This window comes from Leucopleurus acutus (genome assembly GCF_964270905.1).
Source record: "Leucopleurus acutus genome assembly, chromosome: 5".
Lineage (NCBI taxonomy): Eukaryota > Metazoa > Chordata > Mammalia > Artiodactyla > Delphinidae > Leucopleurus > Leucopleurus acutus.
In genome coordinates, this window is record NC_139147.1 from 11,434,352 (window position 1) to 11,456,528 (window position 22,177).

General features: G+C 42.0%; 2 protein-coding genes across 4 annotated transcripts in view; one reads left to right on the forward strand and one right to left on the reverse strand.

The window, feature by feature from the left end:
- The window catches only part of ITSN1 (intersectin 1), a gene marked incomplete at its 3' end in the record, with an annotated part of 230,302 nt that extends 218,131 nt beyond the window's left edge, over positions 1-12,171 (reverse strand). For both annotated transcript variants that reach the window (XM_082840315.1, XM_082840316.1), the window contains exon 1: positions 11,963-12,171. The remainder of the gene's footprint in view (positions 1-11,962) is intronic.
- A 746-nt stretch (positions 12,172-12,917) lies between these two features.
- Positions 12,918-22,177, forward strand: part of CRYZL1 (crystallin zeta like 1) — a 34,666-nt gene continuing 25,406 nt past the window's right edge. Inside the window, exons 1-2 of one of the 2 annotated variants that reach the window (XM_082839767.1) lie at positions 12,918-12,989; positions 21,797-21,868. In XM_082839767.1, coding sequence (XP_082695893.1) covers positions 21,803-21,868 — 66 coding nt within the window. In that variant the 5' untranslated portion in view covers positions 12,918-12,989; positions 21,797-21,802. Of the gene's footprint in view, positions 12,990-13,189; positions 13,280-21,796; positions 21,869-22,177 lie in introns of those variants that run through there. The other variant, XM_082839768.1, reaches the window with a different exon arrangement.

Here is a 22,177-nt window from a genome sequence, read left to right on the forward strand (position 1 = left end):
AAGAAAGTGCATATATACTTTGGATTGCTTTGATGTCTTTGTATTATTGTTTTATTAAAGACTATCACTCAAAAGGAAAAAAGAGGGTCACCATCAGCCCCTTTCTGTCGGATCACTGTATACGATGAGTGCACTGTATAGCCTGCCTGGCATTCTTTCTCCCCCTAATTGATCCCACTTTCCCTCCTTCTGCTAATTCCAGGAGTCTAGCTACTGACTTTACAAACTGGTACAAAAGGTGGACCCAAAGGCCCAGGACAGCCAATGAGAGTCCTGCCTTCCCCTGGCCATGGTGACTGGTTCAGGCACATGATCAAGCCAGGCCAATCAGAACCCTTGGACTTGACAGTTATGTGAGTCAATACATTTCCCTTTTTTTTTCTTAAGACAATTTGTGCTTCTTCTGCTTGCAAATGGAAAAGTTCAGATAAATACAATATGAATAAGGAGAATTACAGCACTGAGCTTTCTTCCTTCTCTCTACTACAACTCTTTCCTTCTCTTCCTATCATTCTTCATTTTTTCCCCTCCCCATCCAATGCCTTTAGGATAGTGGAATATTTAAACTTAGCACTGAGTACTTATGACATCACCATGAGACAGAAAGTTAATCTAAGTCTAGCCCCAAGTAAATTATACTGTGATTCAATTTCTTGATATTTAGATATTAAAGTTGAGTCTTCTTTCACTGGCTGGAACAGAACACGCTTGAACAGACCCCCTATACAGATGCAGTATCATTTTTTTCATGAGGTCAAATGGTTATATGTATGTGAAGGGGAGTAACTCCACTGAAATTCTAGGGCATTTGGAATTAAGTTCAAAATCTCTTCTTTTCTGTTTTCCCTCAGCTAGAGATCTGAACTGGCTTAAAAGAGGTCAGAGGGGGCATCCACATTTGCAAAATGGCCTTTCCAATAAAATCATAATTGCCTAAATTAGCTTAAATTTCTGCACTTCTGTGTCTCTTGCTGTCTTTAATTTTTTTTTTTCTTTTTTTTTGGTGGTACGCGGGCCCCTCACTGTTGTGGCCTCTCCTGTTGCGGAGCACAGGCTTCCGGACGCGCAGGCTCAGCGGCCATGGCCCACGGGCCCAGCCACTCCACAGCACGCGGGATCCTCCCAGACCAGGGCACGAACCCGTGTCCCCTGCATCGGCAGGCAGACCCTCAACCACTGTGCCACCAGGGAAGCCCCTAATTTTTTTAATTTAATTTTTATGTTACATTGGAGTATAGTTGATTTACAATACTGTGTTAGTTTCAGGTGTTCAACAAAGTGATTCAGTTATACATATACATATATCCATTTCTTCTTCAGGTTCTTTTCCCATATAGGTTATTACAGAATACTGAGTAGAGTTCCCTGTGCTATACAGTAGGTCCTTGTTGATTATCTTTCTTTTTTTGACTGCGTTGGGTCTTCGTTGCTGCGTGCAGGCTTTCTCTAGTTGTGGCGAGCAGGGGCTACTCTTTGTTGCGGTGCACAGGCTTCTCATTGTGGTGGCTTCTCTTGTTGTGGAGCACGGGCTCTAGACACGTGGGCTTCAGTAGTTGCAGCACTCAGGCGCAGTAGTTGCAGCATGCAGGCCCTAGAGCATTCGGGCTTCAGTATTTGTGGCACGTGGACTCAGTAGTTGTGGCTCGTGGGCTTTAGAGTACAGGCTCAGTAGTCGTGGTGCATGGGTTTACTTGCTACGTGGCATGTGGAATCTTCCCGGACCAGGGATCAAACCCATGTCCCCTGCATTGGCAGGTGGATTCTTAACCACTGTGCCACCAGGGAAGTCCCATCTAACTTATATATAGTAGTGTATCCTTAATTTTTGATGTTGCTGTTATATGGAGAAAATAATATTAAATTCACAACTTCCTCAGACGATAGTCAAGAAATACAAGAGATGAGGTAGGATTATAAAAAGAATATAGAGCTGAAAATGAAGAGAAGGCTTAGATCAGAGTAACAGAACCCAACATCAGCTGGCTTCAACTAACACGTGTGTTCGGTGGAGGGGGGATGTAATCATAAGAATATAGGAGGACTTCACAGAACTCAGGAACAGGAATGCAACCAGCTCCAGAAAAAACTGGAAGAGATGTTTCAAGTTATCAGTCTCAGGTAGTAGTTCTCTCTTCCTGCTTCTCTCTAGATACTTGCTTTATTTTCTCCATCCACAAACCACCTTTATCTGTCCCCAGACACAACAGCAGAACGTAACTGCCTATAACTCCCAAGTTTTTACGTTATGGCCCGTGAACACACTGAGGTCAAATCTCCAGGAAAGGACACTGATTGGACTACCTTGGGTCAGGGTCCCTAAACCTGGTTCAATCCTCTGTGTCTTCTGTGGGAATGAAGAAGTATGCAGGGGAGTGGATGTCTAGGTTAGAGGACAGTTAAGGGATTCGTGTTGAGTCAGGCAGACACTCCAAAAGTTCCCATTACACATTCCCAGGGTTGTACCCTGGTTTTCTCATCATCAAAATAAAGGAAATGGTCACCAAAGTCTAGAGTTTAATAGAACTTAAGAGAATTAACTGAATTTAAGAAATGAGAGGGTAACTAGCATTCACCACTGTTTGGGGAGTTCATGTCAGTAAGAAATACAAGCCAAAAAATTAATTATAAATTCTAGAAATAAAAAGTATCTTTTAGAAATATGATGGTCTACATGAAAAACTCAAAAGAAATGAAAAAAATCATGAGGTCTTGGAGAGCTGAGACCTTTGTCTTGGTTCAAGGCTGGACACCTAGAGCAATGCCAGGCACAGAGCACGTGCTCAAACATTCACTACGCCACTGACCAAACTCAGAACTTCTCACCTGTAGATCTTTAACATGGGTTAGAGGTGTGCTCAAGGTACGGATGCCCTCAGGTTTAGGGAATGATGCCTGCCATTAGTACTAATTACTAGGACTGATGTGGTACAAATATTATATAATGTTAGAAAGGTTGAGAAGCACTGAATAAATGACCAAAGCACTACTGGAACTCAGAGTTCTAGCAAGGTGGCTGGTTACCAAGTAAATCTGTATAAGGCCAATAAGCATTTAAATGTTCAACTCATCAGCAGTACCAAAAAATGTGAGTTAAAACTAATAAAACTGGCTAAGATTTTTTTTTCTGAGATGGTTCTACCCAATGCTGGTAAGGAAACAGTAGACAGGTACACACTGCCGAGGTAGCATACGGTTAAGGCTTGGGAATATATTCCAATATACTAAGTGAAAAACACAGGCTACAAAACTATATATACCTGAGGTTATAAACTGGCAAGGCAAAAAAGACTGAATGCAGCCTCAGGTATGCTTTGTTTGAACCCCAGTGTGTTATTAAAAATTGTGGCCAACATAAAAATTGGGAGATTTCTTATTAAATCCATATTTCTAGATTTCCAGCTTCTCTTAAAAAGCTAGAAGGTGTAGTAACACCAAGATGCATCCTCCCAGGGCCACAAATGTCTGGGCAGACTGGCCCTGGGCTGCCCCATCCATGGGACCATCTTCAGTCCCCAGAGTCCCTAACATGCCTTCATGTCTCCCAGACTGAATACAACTAAACTTCTAGGTAATTTGAGCAAGCTGATCCCTCACAGGGTACAAATGGTCATTATCTCTGGACAGTGAGATTCCAGATACGCTCTTTTACTACTTTATCTGAATTTCCAAAAGTTTTCTTCAATAAACATGTATTGCTTTTGTAGTAAGAAAAACATGTTACTTTTTAAATTACCAAATCACAACTGCAATATCACTTAATCTAATGAGATCAAAACAACTAAAGATAATAGATAATGACTATGGTTTAAAACTAACAGAACTAAGGAAGTAACGTAAGCTTACAATTACTGCAGTATTTCCCTCCCTTTGATACTAATTAAAACACCAGATTGGACAGACAATATTAGCATTTTACAAATAAGATCTTCCTCAAAATGAATAGCTTCTATAGACACTCAATTCATACAACAGCTATTTTTAAGGATTCATTTCCATATATTTAAAGTTTCTTTCACCAAAAAATGTAAACAGAAAAATCTTTCCTATCAGAAATCTATAGTCATAACCTCAATTAAATTAATGGTTAAAAAGTTAAATAATTCCTGATCTTTATTTTACATTGTTTTGTTTTATTTGATCCATAAGAATAGTGGTTTTATGGGGTTCTCTTTTCCTCAGAGAACTTCAAAAGTTTATACAAATCACTATTCATCTCACCCCATCAAAGAGTAAATCTTATTACCCTCATGGCAAAGAAAAAGTACAAGGCCAGGTAGAAATGTCAACTTTCAGATAACTGAAAGCAGGGTCAATTTAACATTTCTCTCTTGCTCTCCTCCAATCCACTCCCACATGACATCCAGAGGAATCTATTCAAACAAAAGGTACTCCCCTGCTTAAAACTGAGGTTGGGGGCTTCCCTGTTGGTGCAGTGGTTGAGAGTCCGCCTGCCGATGCAGGGGACACGGGTTTGTGCCCCGGTCCAGGAAGATCTCACATGCCGCGGAGCGGCTGGGCCCGTGAGCCATGGCTGCTGAGCCTGTATGTCCAGAGCCTGTGCTCTGCAACGGGAGAGGCCACAACAGTGAGAGGCCCACGTACCACAAAAAAAAAAAAAAAAAAAAAAAAAAAACACTGATGTTGGCTTCCTACTTCCACTGACTCTGAATAAAATCCAAACCAGCTCCTGTCTCCTTTATTCCTCACCTGTCTCTCCAGTGCTCACCTGACCTGGGTGACTCGGGCCTCCAGGTAAACAGAGCCTCAAACACTAATCTATTCAACATGCCAGCATGCGACTGTTGAGTGTCCACTGTGCACCAGACACTGTTCTAAGCCCTGAGGATAAGGCAGAGAGGAACGCAGACAAAACTCCCTGTCTCGTGGAGCTCACACCCTAGTCAACCCCTCTACCAGGTTCTCTCCCTCCTCAATTTCTCTAATCATTTAAAGAATATTAAAACAGCAATTTTAATGACAATATCTCAAGGTATCTGAAAATAAGCAGTACTACCTATAAGAGACATATTATTATTTACTGACTTTGTTTAATATTATTTATTGTAAGTGAAAGAAAGAGGAGAAATAAAGAAGGGTGTCCCTTTAACTACTGAAACTTGGTATATATACCAGGAATGGTACTAATTTTTTGGTCAACTTTTCAAAGTTTCTCTCATTACTAGCTATACAGCTTTTATATGTCAGTGATCAAAGTGGAATACCCTAATTCTGTAAGAATGGAACAGTTGAGTTTCAAATGAGTCCAGAAACTGAAAGATTACTTGCTTCTAAAATCTATTATCCTAAGATTACAGCAGAAATGAATTGATTTTTATAAAACAGTGGATCCACAACACTCTTATTATAGATAATGCACAGGAATGGGTGTGTGTGTGTGTGTGTGTGTGTGTGTGTGTGTGTGTGTGTGTGTGTGTGTGTGTGTGTTTATACAATGTCTTATAATACAACACATTACCCTTGTTAGAATAAAACTGCTCGGGAAATTTGCCTCAGAGAGAGGTGATTAGCCCTCTACACACACACACACACACACACACACACACACACACACACACAACGAATGACTCCGATGACACCTTGTTTCCAAGGTTTTATCATAAGAATCAGTGTCCTTCGTAACCAGGTTGGTGAAAGCATGACACTAAAAGCCAGTTGGCCTTGTCCATTTCCCTGTATCCACCAGTCACCAGAAGGACTTGCAGACAAAATGCTGGGATGAACAAAACCATCCCTGACAGAGAAATAAGTCAAAGGGTTCACCAAGGTACACAGGATCCAAAGCTGGCCCTCCTGCATTAGCATGGTGTACAAGAGTTCCGTTTCCCTCCCCCTTCCTTTTTTTGGGAATGACTTAACCAGTGACAAACCTAGTGAACTGTTTGCATTTTTAGGAAGAAGAATGGGATGTTATTGTGACCAGTTTGGTGGTGTGATATGGAAAGTCAGAAAATTCATACACCTGTCACAATGATAGCTAACTTTTTTTTTAGCTGCATTAGGGAGAAGACGTTTAATTTTAACCACCAAGGATTAAAAAAAACTTTGACCAACTGCTATGACCTTGTTATTGGGTTCACAAAAAAGTTCGTTCGGGTTTTTCTGTAAGATGTTATGCAAAAGTCCGAATGAGCTTTTTGGCCAACAATATTTTCTCAAATTCAGCTGAATCCGAAACTATCACATCCCTCAGTTCACCTCCTGGCTCCACCACTGGATGAGGAGTGAAGTGCCCCCAGGACCACTCCCACCCGGCCTGGGTGGAGCTCCAGCCCTCACAACAGTGAGAGTGGGTTTTGGTGTCCAGCTTAAAACTGAGCGGTGGTTGTCCTGCCTGACTGAGCAGCTCAAACTCAGGCCAGAGAGCTGAAGTCAAAATGATTTCACCAGCCCTCTCTCTGGGCAATAAGCTAGTCAGGTAAGCTGCCAATCATTAGTCCTACTAGAAAAAGGTGAAAAGAGCAATGATGAATTCAAACAGATTAGCTTACTGGAAATTCACCTTGTTAGAGGGCTACAGTCATGAGCAACAAAACTTTAATGATATTCTACCATCACACTTATGAATAGAAGGGTTTTTTTTTTTAAATGGTCTCCCAGTGGATGGGTGACAGCTCTCTACAGTGAGGCCTTCGCATTCCTGAACTGAACTTCCACTGGGCACTTCAAATCTCCAAACTGGCCAACACAGAAATGTTTGGACAGACTCCCGGCTGTCTCCCTAATCACACTTCTGTACGTCGTCTCGTGTTTCCAAGGCAAGTCCACACCACAAGTAAACTGCCTTTTCCAATTTCGCTAGTGTTCTCTGTGACTCTAATCCTGTTTCTCACGCAGGGGTGCTTTAGGAAAACCACTACAGAGGAAAGGGTAGCACACTGCTTTGAGAGGTGGGTGCTAGACAGGACATGAGGCTTGTTTATGTGCTAACTTATGCGATGAACTCCTCAATGAGAGGGCTTCAAATCTGTGCCCCACCTACTTAATAAATTAATGCACGCCAAGAAACTGCTAGGTTATTTCAAAACAGAAATCAGGAATGTAAAAAGTACCCCCAGTGCCATACAACATGTGCAGGAAATAGGCAATCCAGCACTGTGGCTAAGAGTTTGGGCTCTAGAGTAACAAATCTGCATAGCCACTTGCTGGCTCTCTGTTACTTAACTGCAGGTACCTTGGTTTCCAAGTCATATTCATCTAAAGAACAGAGAATTTTTGAAAATTAAGTGAGTTAATGCTTATAAAATGTTGTAAACGGACTCAATAAATGTTAGCTATCAGGAATTCCCTGGCGGTCCAGTGGTTAGGACTCCGTGCTTCCACTGCAGAGGGCACAGGTTCAATCCCTGGTCTGGGAACTAAGACCCCACAATCCACCCAGCACAGCCAAAAAAAAAAAAAAGTTAGCTATCATTGTGACAGGTGTATGAATTTTCTGACTTTCCATATCACACCATCAAACTGGTCACAATAACATCCCATTCTTCTTCCTAAAAATGAAAACAATTCACTAGGTTTGTCACTGGTTAAGTCATTCCCAAAAAAAGGAAGGGGGAGGGAAACGGAACTCTCATATACCATGCTAACAGTGTAAATTGCTACAACCTTTCAAAATGACAAACTGGAAATATGTATCAAAAACTCTTAAACCATAGCATGCACTTTGATCCTGCAATCAAACCTCTAGAAATTTATCCTAAGGATAAAAAATCTCAAAAGTATATATAGAGATGCATGGAGGATAGTCATTGCAGAGATACTGATTATAGTGGTGGGAAAAAAATAAACTAATGTTTAATAAAAACAAATTGGTTAAATTATCACAGACCCATAAAATGGAATATTATTCAACTACTATTATAACTGACTATACAGACATGAAAAGATTCATGTAAGATGTTAAGAAAAAAAGTACAGGTTACAAAACAATCATGTATAGCAGGATCCCATATTTGCTACCAAAAACTGTATATAAATAGCCACATGCACACAGAAAAAGGGTCTGGAGAGAAATGTATTCAGGTAGTGGACCTGTGAGTATTTTATGGTTTTCTACTTTCTGCTGTTCTGTATTTCAATTGTTCTACCATAAACATGCGATTCTTTAAAATACAAGGGATTATCTAAACTGATTATTAGTTTCTTTCTGAAATAATACTACTAAGCTGAAAGTGATGACAGGTTTATCTTTATTTAGAAAAAAATTTGCATAGAACTTGATGTTTTATTAAATACTTTTAATGTTTAGTTATTGTTATAATTTAAAAATTATACATATTTAGTGCTAAGAAATTAGCAGGAGACTTCTTTTTTAAGCAATGGATTTCTATTTACTACCATAAAGTACAGTAGTACAAAAACTGAGCGGACTAGCTAGAGTTTCATATATTTTTATATACCTCAACTTTTTATGATCATCGTAACTACCATTTATTAAATGAATGGATCTGAAGAACTTAAGCAAGCACTTAGAAGTATTAAATTTTACTACAACTATTCCCATTTTCAGCTGAGAAACCTGAGGCACTGAGAGGTTAGGTGACTAGATCAAAGTCACAGACTATGTGTGGTCAAACCCAATATTCTCTAGATGTTGCACTCTTAACTATCCATCCCCTCAACTACACAACAGAAGCTGTTATTTATGGGACTGAGTCCTGTGCCGGACTCTGAAAAAAAGGAGTGAAGGTCATATGTTACGAGGATGAAAAATAAAATCAGAAAACATACCAGTTTTCTACATTTTTTGGAAACCAATTTTTATTGCATTATGTTGGGCTTATCATAGCTTATAAAATGGCATTTTAATGTAGTGATAACATAGTAATTTACCACTATACTGTGACTTATATTCATATTTTGAGTCTAAGCAAACATTCTGCTAGGAGCCTTCTTTCCAGCTTATCGCCTTGAGCAGTCTAAGCTTGGGAAAGATTCTCTCCTTTCAGAGCCAACCAAACTTACAGAAATGACTGGGGTACAGTACTTGCGGCTACAAGCTTAAAATCAATGACTACAAAGTGATAAGATTAACTTTATAAGTAAAGGTTTAAAGACGTGGCCTCACTGTGATGTAATTCACTCAAGTGTTTCATGAAGCTCCTCCAGGCACTCTTCTAGGCACTGGAGGTACAATGATGAACCAAAGTCTCTGCCCTTCTGAAATTTATATTATAGATGTGTCACATACCTGAATGTCATAGTTTTCTATTAGCAGCCTAAGGGATAAAAGTTATTGTCTCTTGAAAAAACTTGCTATCCTCTTCAAAACATGGTCTTAGGACACGCTCAGTGAGAAGGAAGCACAATGCCAGTGGTTCTCCAACGCTACTGTGCAAGAAAACTTCCTGGAGGACTTGCTGGAAATCAGATTCCAGGAGTCTGTATTTTTAGCAAAAACCTCAGGCAATGCTGATATAAGTGTTCTGAGGTCCAGACTTTGAGAAACCCGCCAGTAAGTGGAACCATTCAGAAGAGAATGATCATTCAGAAGAGAAAAGCTCTATGGCAGTGGAATGTGAACTGAGTAATATAAACCCAACCGACCTGTAATTAATTCCCTATAATTCACAAATCTAGCAAATTAAAAAGCTGAGTAAGGGCTTCCCTGGTGGCGCAGTGGTTGGGAGTCCGCCTGCCGATGGCAGGGGACACGGGTTCGTGCCCTGGTTCGGGAAGATCCCACGTGCCACGGAGCGGCTGGGCCCGTGAGCCATGGCCGCTGAGCCTGCACGTCTGGAGCCTGTGCTCCGCAACGGGAGAGGCCGCAACAGTGAGAGGCCCGCGTACCGGGGGGAAAAAAAAAAAAAAAAAGCTGAGTAAGAGTAGAGGGATTTACCAGCACCGCCTTCTTAACCCCCATTATAGATTTGAGTTTGCCTTAATATAGTTATTTGGGGAAAACATGAACCTAGGCAGAATTTTACTACCAATATTAGGGATAAGCATTAAGAAAAAGGAAATTACTAGCCAACTGCAAAAAAGAAAATTAGCTAAGAGAGACAAACATTTCAGGGAACTAACTTGCTACCACTCATTTTATGCCCTATTTCACAATGCTTAGTATCTGAACAATCCACAGGGTTCCAAAGTACATCAAAAATTTGTTCATTTCCTCTCTTACTCAGGCAGAATAATAATAGAGTTTTGTGAAGGTACCATGTGCCTCAGCAATTTCAATAGATAACATTCTTAGATAAAGAAATAGCCTTTAAAAAAAAGTTGTATCAGAAATGCTCCTTACTGGAGCTACTTAAAGAAGTTTTAAATAGTTTTTAAACCATCACTAAATTAGTGTCCCTCATTTCTCAATTTAGATTACCTAAAGTTTCTGGGTTCTTTACAAACCTCCTACAGAAAGAACTCAATATTTTAAAATGGTTTTTTCTTTAGTAATAAGCAAACAACCATCAAAACAACATAAATGTTTCAAGTAAACTATTAAAAATTTGAGAACAAAAACACATAGTATTTTGCTCTCAGTGACAGGCAGAAATCATAACTTTGGGGGCGTTTAAGCTTCTGCACCTTAAGTCATCTAAAAATAAAGGTATCCCAACAAATACATTCCTCCTGTTTCAGAGGTTAAGAGTAGCACTACATAAACCAGCTGGCCTGCTGGATCCATGGCCCCAGTTCCTTCCCTCAGATCCTGTCCACCACATAATCCATGAGATCTCTGAGCCTGGTCTTCATCCTTTCAAAGGGATTAGTAAAAACTGCCTCCCCGTTGACAGAACTGAGATTTTCCAAATGCATTTTTTGGTATGGTATTTGTTTTTAGTATCTATACTTTTTATTGTACTTGTTTTTATTATCTGTACGTTCCGACCACGGAAACATTAAGAGTAGGATGCCAGCAGATAAGCACAAAGAAACGCATCTGTCCGGAGTCTGCATGTATTTAAAATTTCAGGCTGGTGCTGCCTTCAGAATAGCAATGATGATGGCAAAGTTCTAAAGGAAACTTTCATATTAAGAGGCCATCAAAAATCTCCATAGCCTTCAACCCTTCATAGAAGCCGCTAATTTATTTCTTCAAAAGCAACGCCTTTAGTCTGAATCACAACAAAAGATGTCTATAGGAAATATAATCTACGAAGTTGCCTTCTAATCCAAAGGCAAACAAGGAGTAAAGGAAGGCGCAACCCATTCCTCGTTGGTTTCCTTTTCCTGGGGATTCTGATTACATTTCCTCGTTCAAGCAAGACCCGGTAATTGTGCCTTCGGTCCACACCGTAAAGCCGTGTCTGTGCGTAAAGAAAGGAAGGGGAACGGCAGACACCGGGGACGCGCTCCCACTGAAAGGAGAGCCGCTTTCCGTTAAATACCATCAGAGACAGCCCCAGCAGGAGGACTCAGGGCCAAACGGCATTGACTGTCCTTCACTGACAGGGATTTTGAAGGCACAGGGGAGAGAAAAAGGGATGAGCCGGGGACTCAAGGCCGGGGGAGAAAGGCGGGAGGCGCGACGCCGCTCCCCGCGACCTCCGGATCCCCGGGAGGCTGGCGGGGAAGCGAGGCTTGGCCAGCCCGCCAGGCTCAGGCGGCCGAGGGCAGCGAGGTCAGCCCTGGAAGGACCGACCGCCCCACGTCCCCACTGAGGAAGGAGGGACCCCGCTCGCCGGCCACGGCTGCAGACGCCCATTCAACCCGAAGCCCGTCCCGTAGCCGCCACCCCCTCAGTCCGTCGCGGAGCCCTGGCCTCCCGGCGCCCGCCAGCCGGCCGCCCCACCGCAGCCCCCGGGAGAATAGGAAGGACGAGGCACAGGGTTTGCGGGTGCCGCGCCTCCCGACCGTGTGGCAAAGGGTGAAGGGCGCCCGGAGGGACGCGCACCGCCCCGGGGAACGGGCGCCCCAGGCGGCCATCGCGCCGACCCCCGCGCCGACCCCCGCCCCTGCCGCCTTCCCGGTCCAGGCCGCCGCGGTCCAGCCCGCTCCTCACCTCATCTCCAGGCGGGTCCACGCTGCCGCCCCAGGGACAAATCAGTGCAGCTCACTCGCAGCGGGAGGGAACGCAGGAGCCGCAGCCCCGCACACCATCCCCGCCCGCCCGCCTGCCTCTCCGTACGTCCCGGAGCCCGCTCGGGATTCTCCCTTGCGAGCCGCCGTACTACGGAGCAACCAAGCTGCGCTCCCTCCCCTCTCCTCCGCTCTTCTCTACCTCCTTCGCTCCCTCGCTCCCGCCTATCTCCTCATCTCCCTCAGCTGCCTCCCCTGCTCCCATCCACCCCTCCATCTCCGCCCCCGGGTGGGTGGGGACAAAAAATCTACCAATCGAAAGAAGGGGCCTACACCTCCTCACCGCCCCCTACCTCTAGCCCCGCCCACCGCGGGGAACCAAAGGAGGGGCAGCTGAAAAAAATGAAAGAGGACGGAGTGACAGCCGAATAAACCAATCAGCAAGTGCAAAGGGGGCGTGACCTGGTCTCTCCTTCCTCCCCACCCCCTTTCCTGAAGGCGTAACTAGAGACGTCAGGTCTGGGATATTCCTGACGGGGCTTAGGCATATTTTGTTCCACGATTTCGGTGCATTTCTCCGTTGCCGTGCGAGGCGAGACACTAGTTAGGATGCATTCAACTAACTAACGGAAAGTGTTAAAGGAAAGAACAATGTGGAGGCAAAAGGGAGGCGGGGCACAGTCCAAAGAAGATGATGGGGATACGGTTGGAATGAGGAAGGGTGTGGTCTTTAACTGATGTTTGCATAAAACTGAACCCTTCGTCAACTAGGACTTCGCGCATTTATTGGTAGCCCCTAGGGCATCGCCGTAGAGCATGCCGGGAGATGTAGTTCCATGTTCGGTTGCTATGGCGTTCCCTACAGCCTCGGGGAGTCCGAGAGCCTCCGAGACTGACGAGCGGCCTGGCCAATGGGAACAGCCTCTGGCCCAGAGGGGGCGGGCCCTCTGCAGAAGGACTCGAAGGTGGCTGTGGTGAAGGTGCAGGCCGTTGGAGTCGCTCCGAGGCAGGTGAGTGCCGAGAAACGCGCTGCGTGTCTTGGGCAACCGGGCCTTGGGGGAGAGAGCGGGAGACTCCCCGGCGAACCGTCGAGCCCTGGGGCGGATGGTGGTTACCGTCCTCAGATCTCTCGGGCCCAGGCCTCGCTTAGCTGAGGCCGCTGAGGGGCGGGTAAGACTTGAATTGACTGACGATTTCCTGGTCCTTACAGGTTTGGATGGTAGATTTTACCTCAGTTTGTATCTCTCTCCACATTTATGGAGGCAGAAGTCTGGAAGTTCCCTTCCACTGAATCTCCCAGGTTGGATTTCTCCCCTTCCTGCATCTTTTTGTTCCTCTACTTGGAGTTTCTTTTTCTTTCTACCTTACTCCTTCCCTACCGCCGCGTTCTCCTCCACTTTTCTTTTTCGGTGAGCACTTACTTAAAGCCAGGGTATTCGCATTTATGTAACTGTAGGGCCAGGTTTGTCCTCCAGAGTAAGCTCAACAGAGGAACGCTGGAGCAGTGCGTGAGAACCACCTCAGAATCATACTGAAGCGCAGATGCTGATTGGGTAGGTCTGGGCGGTCCTGAGAATCTGCAGTTTGACAAGCTCGCCATCAGCGCTGAGTGCAGATTTAATGAGAGCCACATTTAAAAAAAAAGAAAGAAAGAAAAAAGAAAAGAAACATGAAATTAATTTTAAAGTTTCATTTAACCCAGGATGTCTAAAACATTGCCATTTCGGGATTTCCCTGGCCGTCCAGTGGTTAGGACTCCGAGGTCTCACTGCCAAGGGCCCCGGTTCCATCCCTGGTCTGAGGAACTAAGATCCCACAAGCCGCGCGGTGTGGCCAAAGATAAAAAATAAAATATTATCGTTTCGATACATAATCAGACATTTTAAAATCGAGATATTCTTCATTCTCTTTTTCTTCATATTAAGTCTTCGAAATCTGATGTGCATCTTACACTAACAGCACATCTCAGTTCTGACTAGGCACAGTTCAAGGGCTCTTTGGTGGCTAGTGGCACAGATCTAGATGATATCATAGCCCACGGCCAAAATTAAAAGGTGTTAAAACTCAAGTTGCTCTGGACAGAACCCCTCGCTGCTCTGTGAGATGGGCTTTGGAACTCTTGATATTTTACAAGTTCTCTGCTCAGTTTACAGAAATAATAGTAAAAACAGTCAACGTTTATTGAGCACTTACTGTGTGCCAGGTATTGTACTGAGGGCTTTGCATGTATTTTTTTAAGCCTTACAGTACCCCTTTGAGGTAACTACTGTTATTATTCCTGTTTTATAGGTATGGAATCTAAGGCCCAGAGGGTTAAAATTACATAGCCCAAGTCATACAGTGAATAAGTAGGAAAGCCAGGATTCAGGGTAGAGTCAGTTATGACTTCTCAATTGTATCCATCAATCACTGCAGTGTCTAATTTTTACCTTTTATCACTAATTTCAACTTATTGATGCCTCTGCTCTAGATGGCAGAGGATGAGACATTCAGATTTGAAAGAGAAGGTTCACCATACAAGGCAAAGTTGCCTGTCAGTTGCTGTGAAATATTTTGGTAGTTTTACAACTCTCTGTGCTGTGCATTCAAAATCACAGTTCTAGATTGAAGAAGAGTGCACAAAACCTCAAGGAGATATATAGGCCTTTGAACCAGTACTATACCCTGGACAGTAATGTGTCTTGGTTCATTTGTGTACCTCCTTGAAGGAGGAAAAAGGGAAGGCTTGGGAATTCTTAAAATGTTTCACTATGGAATCACAGTGTTTTGGGGGTTTGTTTTTGGTGAAATATTTTTTTAATTGATAAAAATGTTTTCTTGCTCCTGTGAACTTCACATAGAATAGTTCAAAGACAGCTTTATTTATGATTTTTCTAGACCCAATAAACAGTATACGTTGAGCTAATGACAGTTTTATGAGTAGAAAAGCAAAAACACACATATCCACATAATGCTAAAATGTATTTTGCAAAATAATTTTCTTCTCTTTTTATACATTATAATAAAGATGACATCTTGTGTATTATTTTCCCTTGATTGTGAATTTATTAGTAAATATTTAATCAAAATTACAGTTCCTACTTTGCATCTGAAGTAAGAATTGATTTAAAATCCTATAGTGATTTAGAAAACTAAGTGTTGACAAACTGCAATAATGTTAATCTGTGGAGAACATCCCTTAAGTCAGTTGGAGAAGAGGGAGAATGTATTAGAGATATAGGGAGGATCCCTCAATTGCTTTTCTTCCTCATCACCTTCATTGTCCCAGTGTCACATGATTAAGCCAGCAGAAAGGGATGACTGTCATTCATGCCACCATTGGCTCCACTGTTCCCCAGTAGTACAATATGGGAAAATATTATGCTAATTCAGAAATATAAATGAAAGTTAAGTTTCTGTCATTCTAGATATTACTGTATTAAATGGCCCTACATCAAATAGAAACTGTAGCAAAAATTTCTAATCTTTCAATTAATAACCATCCCACTTCCCCAATCAACCCACTACCCACCCCCCAGCAGTACTAGCAAGGGGGTCCTACTAGTAAGAATTCTTAAGTGAAAAGGTATTTTGTAAATCAACAAATAACAATAGTTAAGCTCTCCTAGAGGCAGGAGAATTAATCAGAAATTCTTTTGCGATTCGGAAGAGGTCATTGCTGAAGCCACTTGTTGCATATATAGCCAACAATTTGACGTATCCAATCAAATGCCTCTTGTTGTTGCGTCCGCCTAAAGCCCATATCAAAAAAACTTTTTTTCCTTTCCTAATTCTTCACCTATCTTTAGATCTCAGGTTGTGTGAGTTGTAAAGATTATGCGTCACTTGTATGAATTCAATTGAGTATGTCTTGATAATGTTCATGTAAATCTAGATTCTCATAATTAGAAGAGACTGTTATGGTCATCTCATCCCCCTACCCCCTCAACTGATGCTTGAATCTCCTTTATGATGCCACTGTAAATGTGTATCCAGCCTCTAGTTTAAATCCATCTAGTAAGAGGAACCATTGCAACTTCATGTATTTTCCTAAGTTTTAAATCATATACCTAAAATGTGAAATAAAAAGTTCTTATAGGGGCTTCCCCGATGGCGCAGTGGTTGAGAGTCCGCCTGCCAATGTGGGGGACACGGGTTCGTGCCCCGATCCGGGAGGATCCCACATGCTGCGGAGCGGCTGGGCCCGTGAGCCATGGCTGCTGAGCCTGCACGTCCGGAGCCTGTGCTCCGCGGCGGGAGAGGCCACAACAGTGAGAGGCCCGCGTACTGCAAAAAAAAAATTTCTTATAATACATGTTATTAGCTAGAAATGCTTTCCAGGTTTAGCTAGGTATGAGCCACTATCACGGTGTCTCCCATGCCCATCTTGTAACAGACCCAGGAGAACAGTACAGTGTGTAGCCAAACACCTGTGTATTCATTGCTTATCTAAAGTGTCCTTAAAATATACGGATTTCTAGAGACTGTTGCCTGCAAGATGTAGAGATATGCCTTCCTCTTTAAGAAGCAGAGCTGGCCTATCTAGTTAGGACTACCAGTCTCCTCCACAACCTGCAAAGTATGGTATTTGAACCAAACCTCCATTAGTTACTTGGATTATGCTGACCATATGTTTTATGGGTACATGGTTTGACATACTTCTTTCTGTGATATGTAGATATGTATGAAAAGTCCCACAGATGGGTAAGAACATTGTTAAAACTTAGTATTGTCACCTCTTCAATATAACTGAAGATTTACCCCTAACAATACAGCTAGCATCATAATGCTGTACACTAGGCCCAGCATGATGGGCCAACATTTCAGAGTTGACTTCATCTGGTTTTTTTGGCAGCCTAGCTGCTTGACAGTGTATCTGTGTTTTCCTTAAAATATAAATTAGAGTGGGTTAGAAGCATTAAAACTGAATCCTGGGCTTCCCTGGTGGCACAGTGGTTGAGAGTCCGCCTGCTGATGCAGGGAACACGGGTTCGTGCCCCGGTCCGGGAAGATCCCACATGCCACGGAGCGGCTGGGCCCGTGAGCCATGGCAGCTGAGCCTGCGCGTCCGGAGCCTGTGCTCCGCAACGGGAGAGGCCACAGCAGTGAGAGGCCTGCATACCCCCCCCCCAAAAAAAAACAAAACTGAATCCCGAACCTGAAGTGGCCACCAAATTGTAAAGTTTGTGTTGAGGAAAAATGGAAAATTGAGCATATAAGAAGAGTTTGGACTTTCAGGCCTGAGTTGTTCATAGAGTAACAGGTGTATTGGATGAAGGAAAGAAAGGAAGCCATTCAGCAGCCTGTGGCCATAGCGCAAGCCTGAGGCATTGCAGTGTTAGCCCATCGCTTGTGCTAACAAATAAAATGAGCAGGTAAGCCAGGACATTATAAAGGAAAAGGAAGCCTTATGGTTGATAACTTAATGCAGAGGAAGGAATTATGATAGATTCTAAAATATACTCGATTACTGAAGTTTGGTACAGCAAAATCTTGTTTGGGGGAAAAAGAACGAGTCTAGTTTTATGTCCATTGATTTTGAGGTTGATCTGATACTCAGAACACTTTTGGTCTGAAAGTGTAGATAAGGAATGATCTGTAGAGGTTTTATTTACAATTATTAATAGATGAGCTCCTTGGGGCATAGTGTAGCAGGGGAACAGCAAGTGGAGTTCATGTTGTTATAACTAAGATGAAACCATTTGAAATTTCTTCCCATTGTTTTTTTTTTTAGAAATTCCTTAAAAGATAGTACTTTCTTTAACTACTTTCTTGGTGTTATTTATGGTAAATGTTTAATTTATGCAAATTCCTTATTCTGCTTTGTACCAAAAATTATTTAAAATAGAGGTCTTAATGTTTGTTTCTCCAAATTTTTAATATGTTACCATTATAAAAATTTAAAGTATTACAACCATAATCTTCAATTTGTGGACTTATGTCAAATATATTTAAAATCAGATGTACCTGGAAAACTTTAAAATCTTTATGCTTTTTATAGGGCTTTTTACATCAGCCTATATTTTTAAACAGATTTATTTTTATTTAAAAGTTTTACGTAGTACTTTTTTTTTTTTTTTTTTGCGGTACGCGGGCCTGTCACTGTTGTGGCCTCTCCCGTTGCGGAGCACAGGCTCCGGACACGCCGGCTCAACGGTCATGGCTCACGGGCCCAGCCGCTCCACAGCATGTGAGATGTTCCCAGACCGGGGCACGAACCCGTGTCCCCTGCATTGGCAGGTGGACTCTCAACCACTGCACCACCAGGGAGGCCCCGTAGCTTTTCTTTGATAAAGGAAGGCTTACAGTAGAATATATAATTTTGAGGTTGCATAACATTCATCCTTGGAAATGGCATGATAAATAGTATACATTTAATTTATACTTTTATTTTATGAAGTGTTCAGTTATTTTATTTTCTGTATGCAAATATCTTTACATTCAATAAAAATTTTGTTAAATAGTGGACTAAGTGTTCCATTTAATCTGGACCAGTGCCTAAGAAACTTAGTGGGACTTGAATATCATCCATTCTACCATTTTCTCCCTGTTAAGAACTTAGTGTTGGGACTTCCCTGGTGGTGCAGTGGTTAAGAATCCACCTGCCAGTGCAGGAAACACGGGTTTGAGCCCTGGTCTGGGAAGATCCCACATGCCGCAGAGCAACTAAGCCTGTGCGCCACAACTACTGAGCCTGTCCTCTAGAGCCTGAGAGCCACAGTTGCTGAGCCCGCCTGCCACAGCTACTGAAGCCTGTGCTTCTAGAGCACATGCTCTGCAACAAGAGAAGCCACCGCAATGAGAAGCCCATGCACCGCAACGAAGAGTAACCCCACTCGCTGCAACTAGAGAAAGCCCTTGTGCAGCAACGAAGACCCAACACAGCCTAAATAAATAAATTATTTTTTTTTAAAAAAAGAGCTTAGTACTCATTTTTGGGGTTGCAAAACAAGTAATAGTTCCTCAATTTTATTCTGGCCACTTTTGTAAAAACACTTCTCTTTCTTCACTTTGTAACTTTGAGGGGTTTTTTTGCTCCCACATGTTTCCTTATTGGACCAACTAAACATTACTTTTTTCTACCAGTCAGATTGATTGTAATCTAATTTGGAGGAACTATTTAGGATGATCAGACCAAAAATACTGGCAGTATTATGTATATAACAGTTGTCTTAAGGGACACTAGGGGTTCACACAAACAGCTTCCAGGGTCTTTGAAACTGGAGGTGCATACAGTATGAGATCCACGTGACTGCTGATCTGGGAGACATGCCGTGTGTTCTCAGATGCAATGGGCAGGGAAGACAGTGGCTTCCAGAATTACAAAGGGAGACACTTTGAAATCGAGGTGTTGATGTGTAATTATTTCATTTCTCAAAAAGGCAACGCCAGTAGCTCCAGACTGAGTAGGAGCAGAGGTTTATTTACTTCATAATAAGGAATATTGATTCTTTGAAGCAATAGCTGGGAAAACCCACTAGTTAGTGAGTGAATAAAGCAAGGCTTTGTTTGTTAGTATGTAACAATGAAATCTAGAAGCATGGGACAGATGGGGTAGATTGCAAGTCACTGGGAGGTGATTTCAGATAGGGAGTAGGACTTGAGCTTTACTTACTTCACAGAATCTATAGCGTAAGTACTGTGCAGTCTCAGAGAGCAGGCAGTGCCTTGGAGCCCTGAGACAGCGGTGGCCATATGGTGTGAAGTCATGCTGACTAGATCAGACAAGGTATGTGTTGGAAAAATGGGGGGAGTAAGGTAGACTAGGGACAGTGGGTATGCATCTAGACATCCTTGACAACTAGGCAGAAGAGCTTAGATTTCTATAAAAGGGAATGCATAGCTGCTGTTCTGTGCTTAGGTTCTTCCCCTCTCCCCTCCACGCCAGCAAACATATTGATGTATGTACATGCGCACACACCCACCCCAGAGGGCTTCTCTAACCAGAGGGCTAGACTTAATTTAATCTTCCTACCTGGCTCTTCTTTTCTTTATATACTTTTTTGATAGATGCTACATACATAATTTCTATAAATGTCTGGAATGTGTACTCATTTCTCTTAGTTCCAGCATTTGATTATTACCTTCTAGAAAGCAACCATTACTGAACTGCTCAGTAAAAATCCACTATACAGATCCATTAGATCCACTGAGATTCTGCTTTCAGGGCCGGCTTCATGAGCACGGGACCTATGCGGTCACAATGGACCTCACACTCAGAAGGGACTCAGGCTTGGTTTAAATGCTTGGCTGTCACCATCTTGAAATTTTAATAATTTCTGGACAAGTTTCCCCACATTTTCATTTTTCAGTGAGCCTTACAAGTTGGGTTGCTAGTTCTGTCAACAAGCACTTAATTATCAATCCTAAACTAAAGGAGATAGGATTCTAGTTTTAAGTGATACATCTAACGTTAGCAGCTCAATAGAAAACCATTAAATATAATGGTTAAGAAAAATGACTTTGGAGTTGTTAGCACCTGATTTGTCTCAGCTGTAGCCCAGCAGGTGCTCTGAGACCCCAGGTATGTGCCTTAGCCTCTGTAAGTCTCAGTTTGCTCATCCGTAAAATAAATTCAATAATACTGTACTACTTTCACCAAAAAATATGTACAAGAATGTTCTTAGCAGGATAATTTGTAAAAGCCTTAACTGGAAACAGTCAAATGTCTATCTTTAGTGGAATGGATAATAGTAATTTATTCATACCATATAACAATGGTATGAATGGTATGAATGGAATACCAGATAACAATGAGAATGAATGAAATAAATACAACTACAGGCAACAGCATGAGTGAAATTCATAACACTGAGAGAAAGAAACTAAACATAAAGGAGCATGACTTCATTTATATAAAGTAAAAAACAGACAAAACTAACCTGCTCTTAAAACTCGGATATTGAGTGTCCTTAGGAGGGGAAAGTAGTGACTAGAAGGGGAACCAGGGAGCTTCTGGAGTTCTAGTGATGTGTTTCCTGCTATGACATGGCCACATACACTTTGTAAAATTCAGCAAGCTGTACACTTAGGATCTGTGAACTTTTCTATGTGTATTTTTTTTAGTTAATTTTTTTTTGGTAAGTTTTCCTTTGCTTGTTTGTTTGGGTTTTTGGCGGCACCACGCAGCATATGGGATCTTAGTTCCCTGACCAGGGATCGAACCTGCACCCCCTGCGTTGGAAGCACAGAGTCTCAACCACTGGACTGCCAGGGAAGCCCTTCTATGTGTATTTTATACAGCACTTCTATAAAATTTACATTTAAAAAATAGTCTTGTCATACAATTACTATGAACATTAAAGAAACGGCTGTGAATCCTTAGAGGTGCTTCAAGAAGTCTGCAGAATACAGGTTTAAATACTTCCATCAAATGGCTTATAAACTGATACAGAGGAATTAGGGGTACAGTTTCAATGAGTGTCTTGATTGTCCACTTTTTCCTTTTTTAATGGTCTTTTTTAAGACTTTGAAAGCCCTTTCATTGACACCTTTGGTTATTAAAATTGAGCCCTCTGGCCTGCATAAGGTTTTTTTTATTTTTTCAAGTACATCTCAAACTTTTTATTGAACAGTAAAGTGAAGTTAAGCACATGCTCACCTTTGTGTGAAAGGCTGAACTATAAGCCCATTCTCAAATGCGTACCAGAGGTTGTTGCATACTATCTTGTTTGATTGCTTTCAAGAACTATTACCTGAATTCGTTTGAAGACAACACTTAGAGTTGTCATTTTATCCTTTGCCAGCACTATTTTTCAATTTTTACTTTCATTTGATCTGGAAGACGTTTTGTTGATTAGTTTATTTCATGTATATTTTTTCTTTTTTTTGTTTTTAGGTGACTATGAAAGGCTTATATTTTCAACAGAGTTCTACAAGTGAAGAAATAACATTTGTGTTCCAAGAAAGGGTAAGAAAAATTATTTAATCATTAAATGAAACAAGATAGTGTATTTTCCATATGTGACAGACCCAGTTTTAAATGGCCTATTACAAATTATTTTGAGTTGAACTAAATGAGTGAAAATTACTTAAGTGAAACCCTATAAATTAATCTTATGTGAAAACAATGGTCCATATTGTGGTATAACTATATTTTTTAAAAGAGTTGCTACAAAAGAGTTTTTAGTTCCTCAGGGTGGTGGCATAAAAGATATTAGGAAAACAGAACAACTTCAGTAGTCTTATGTGTTGCGAAATTAACCCAGTTTATTCTGAA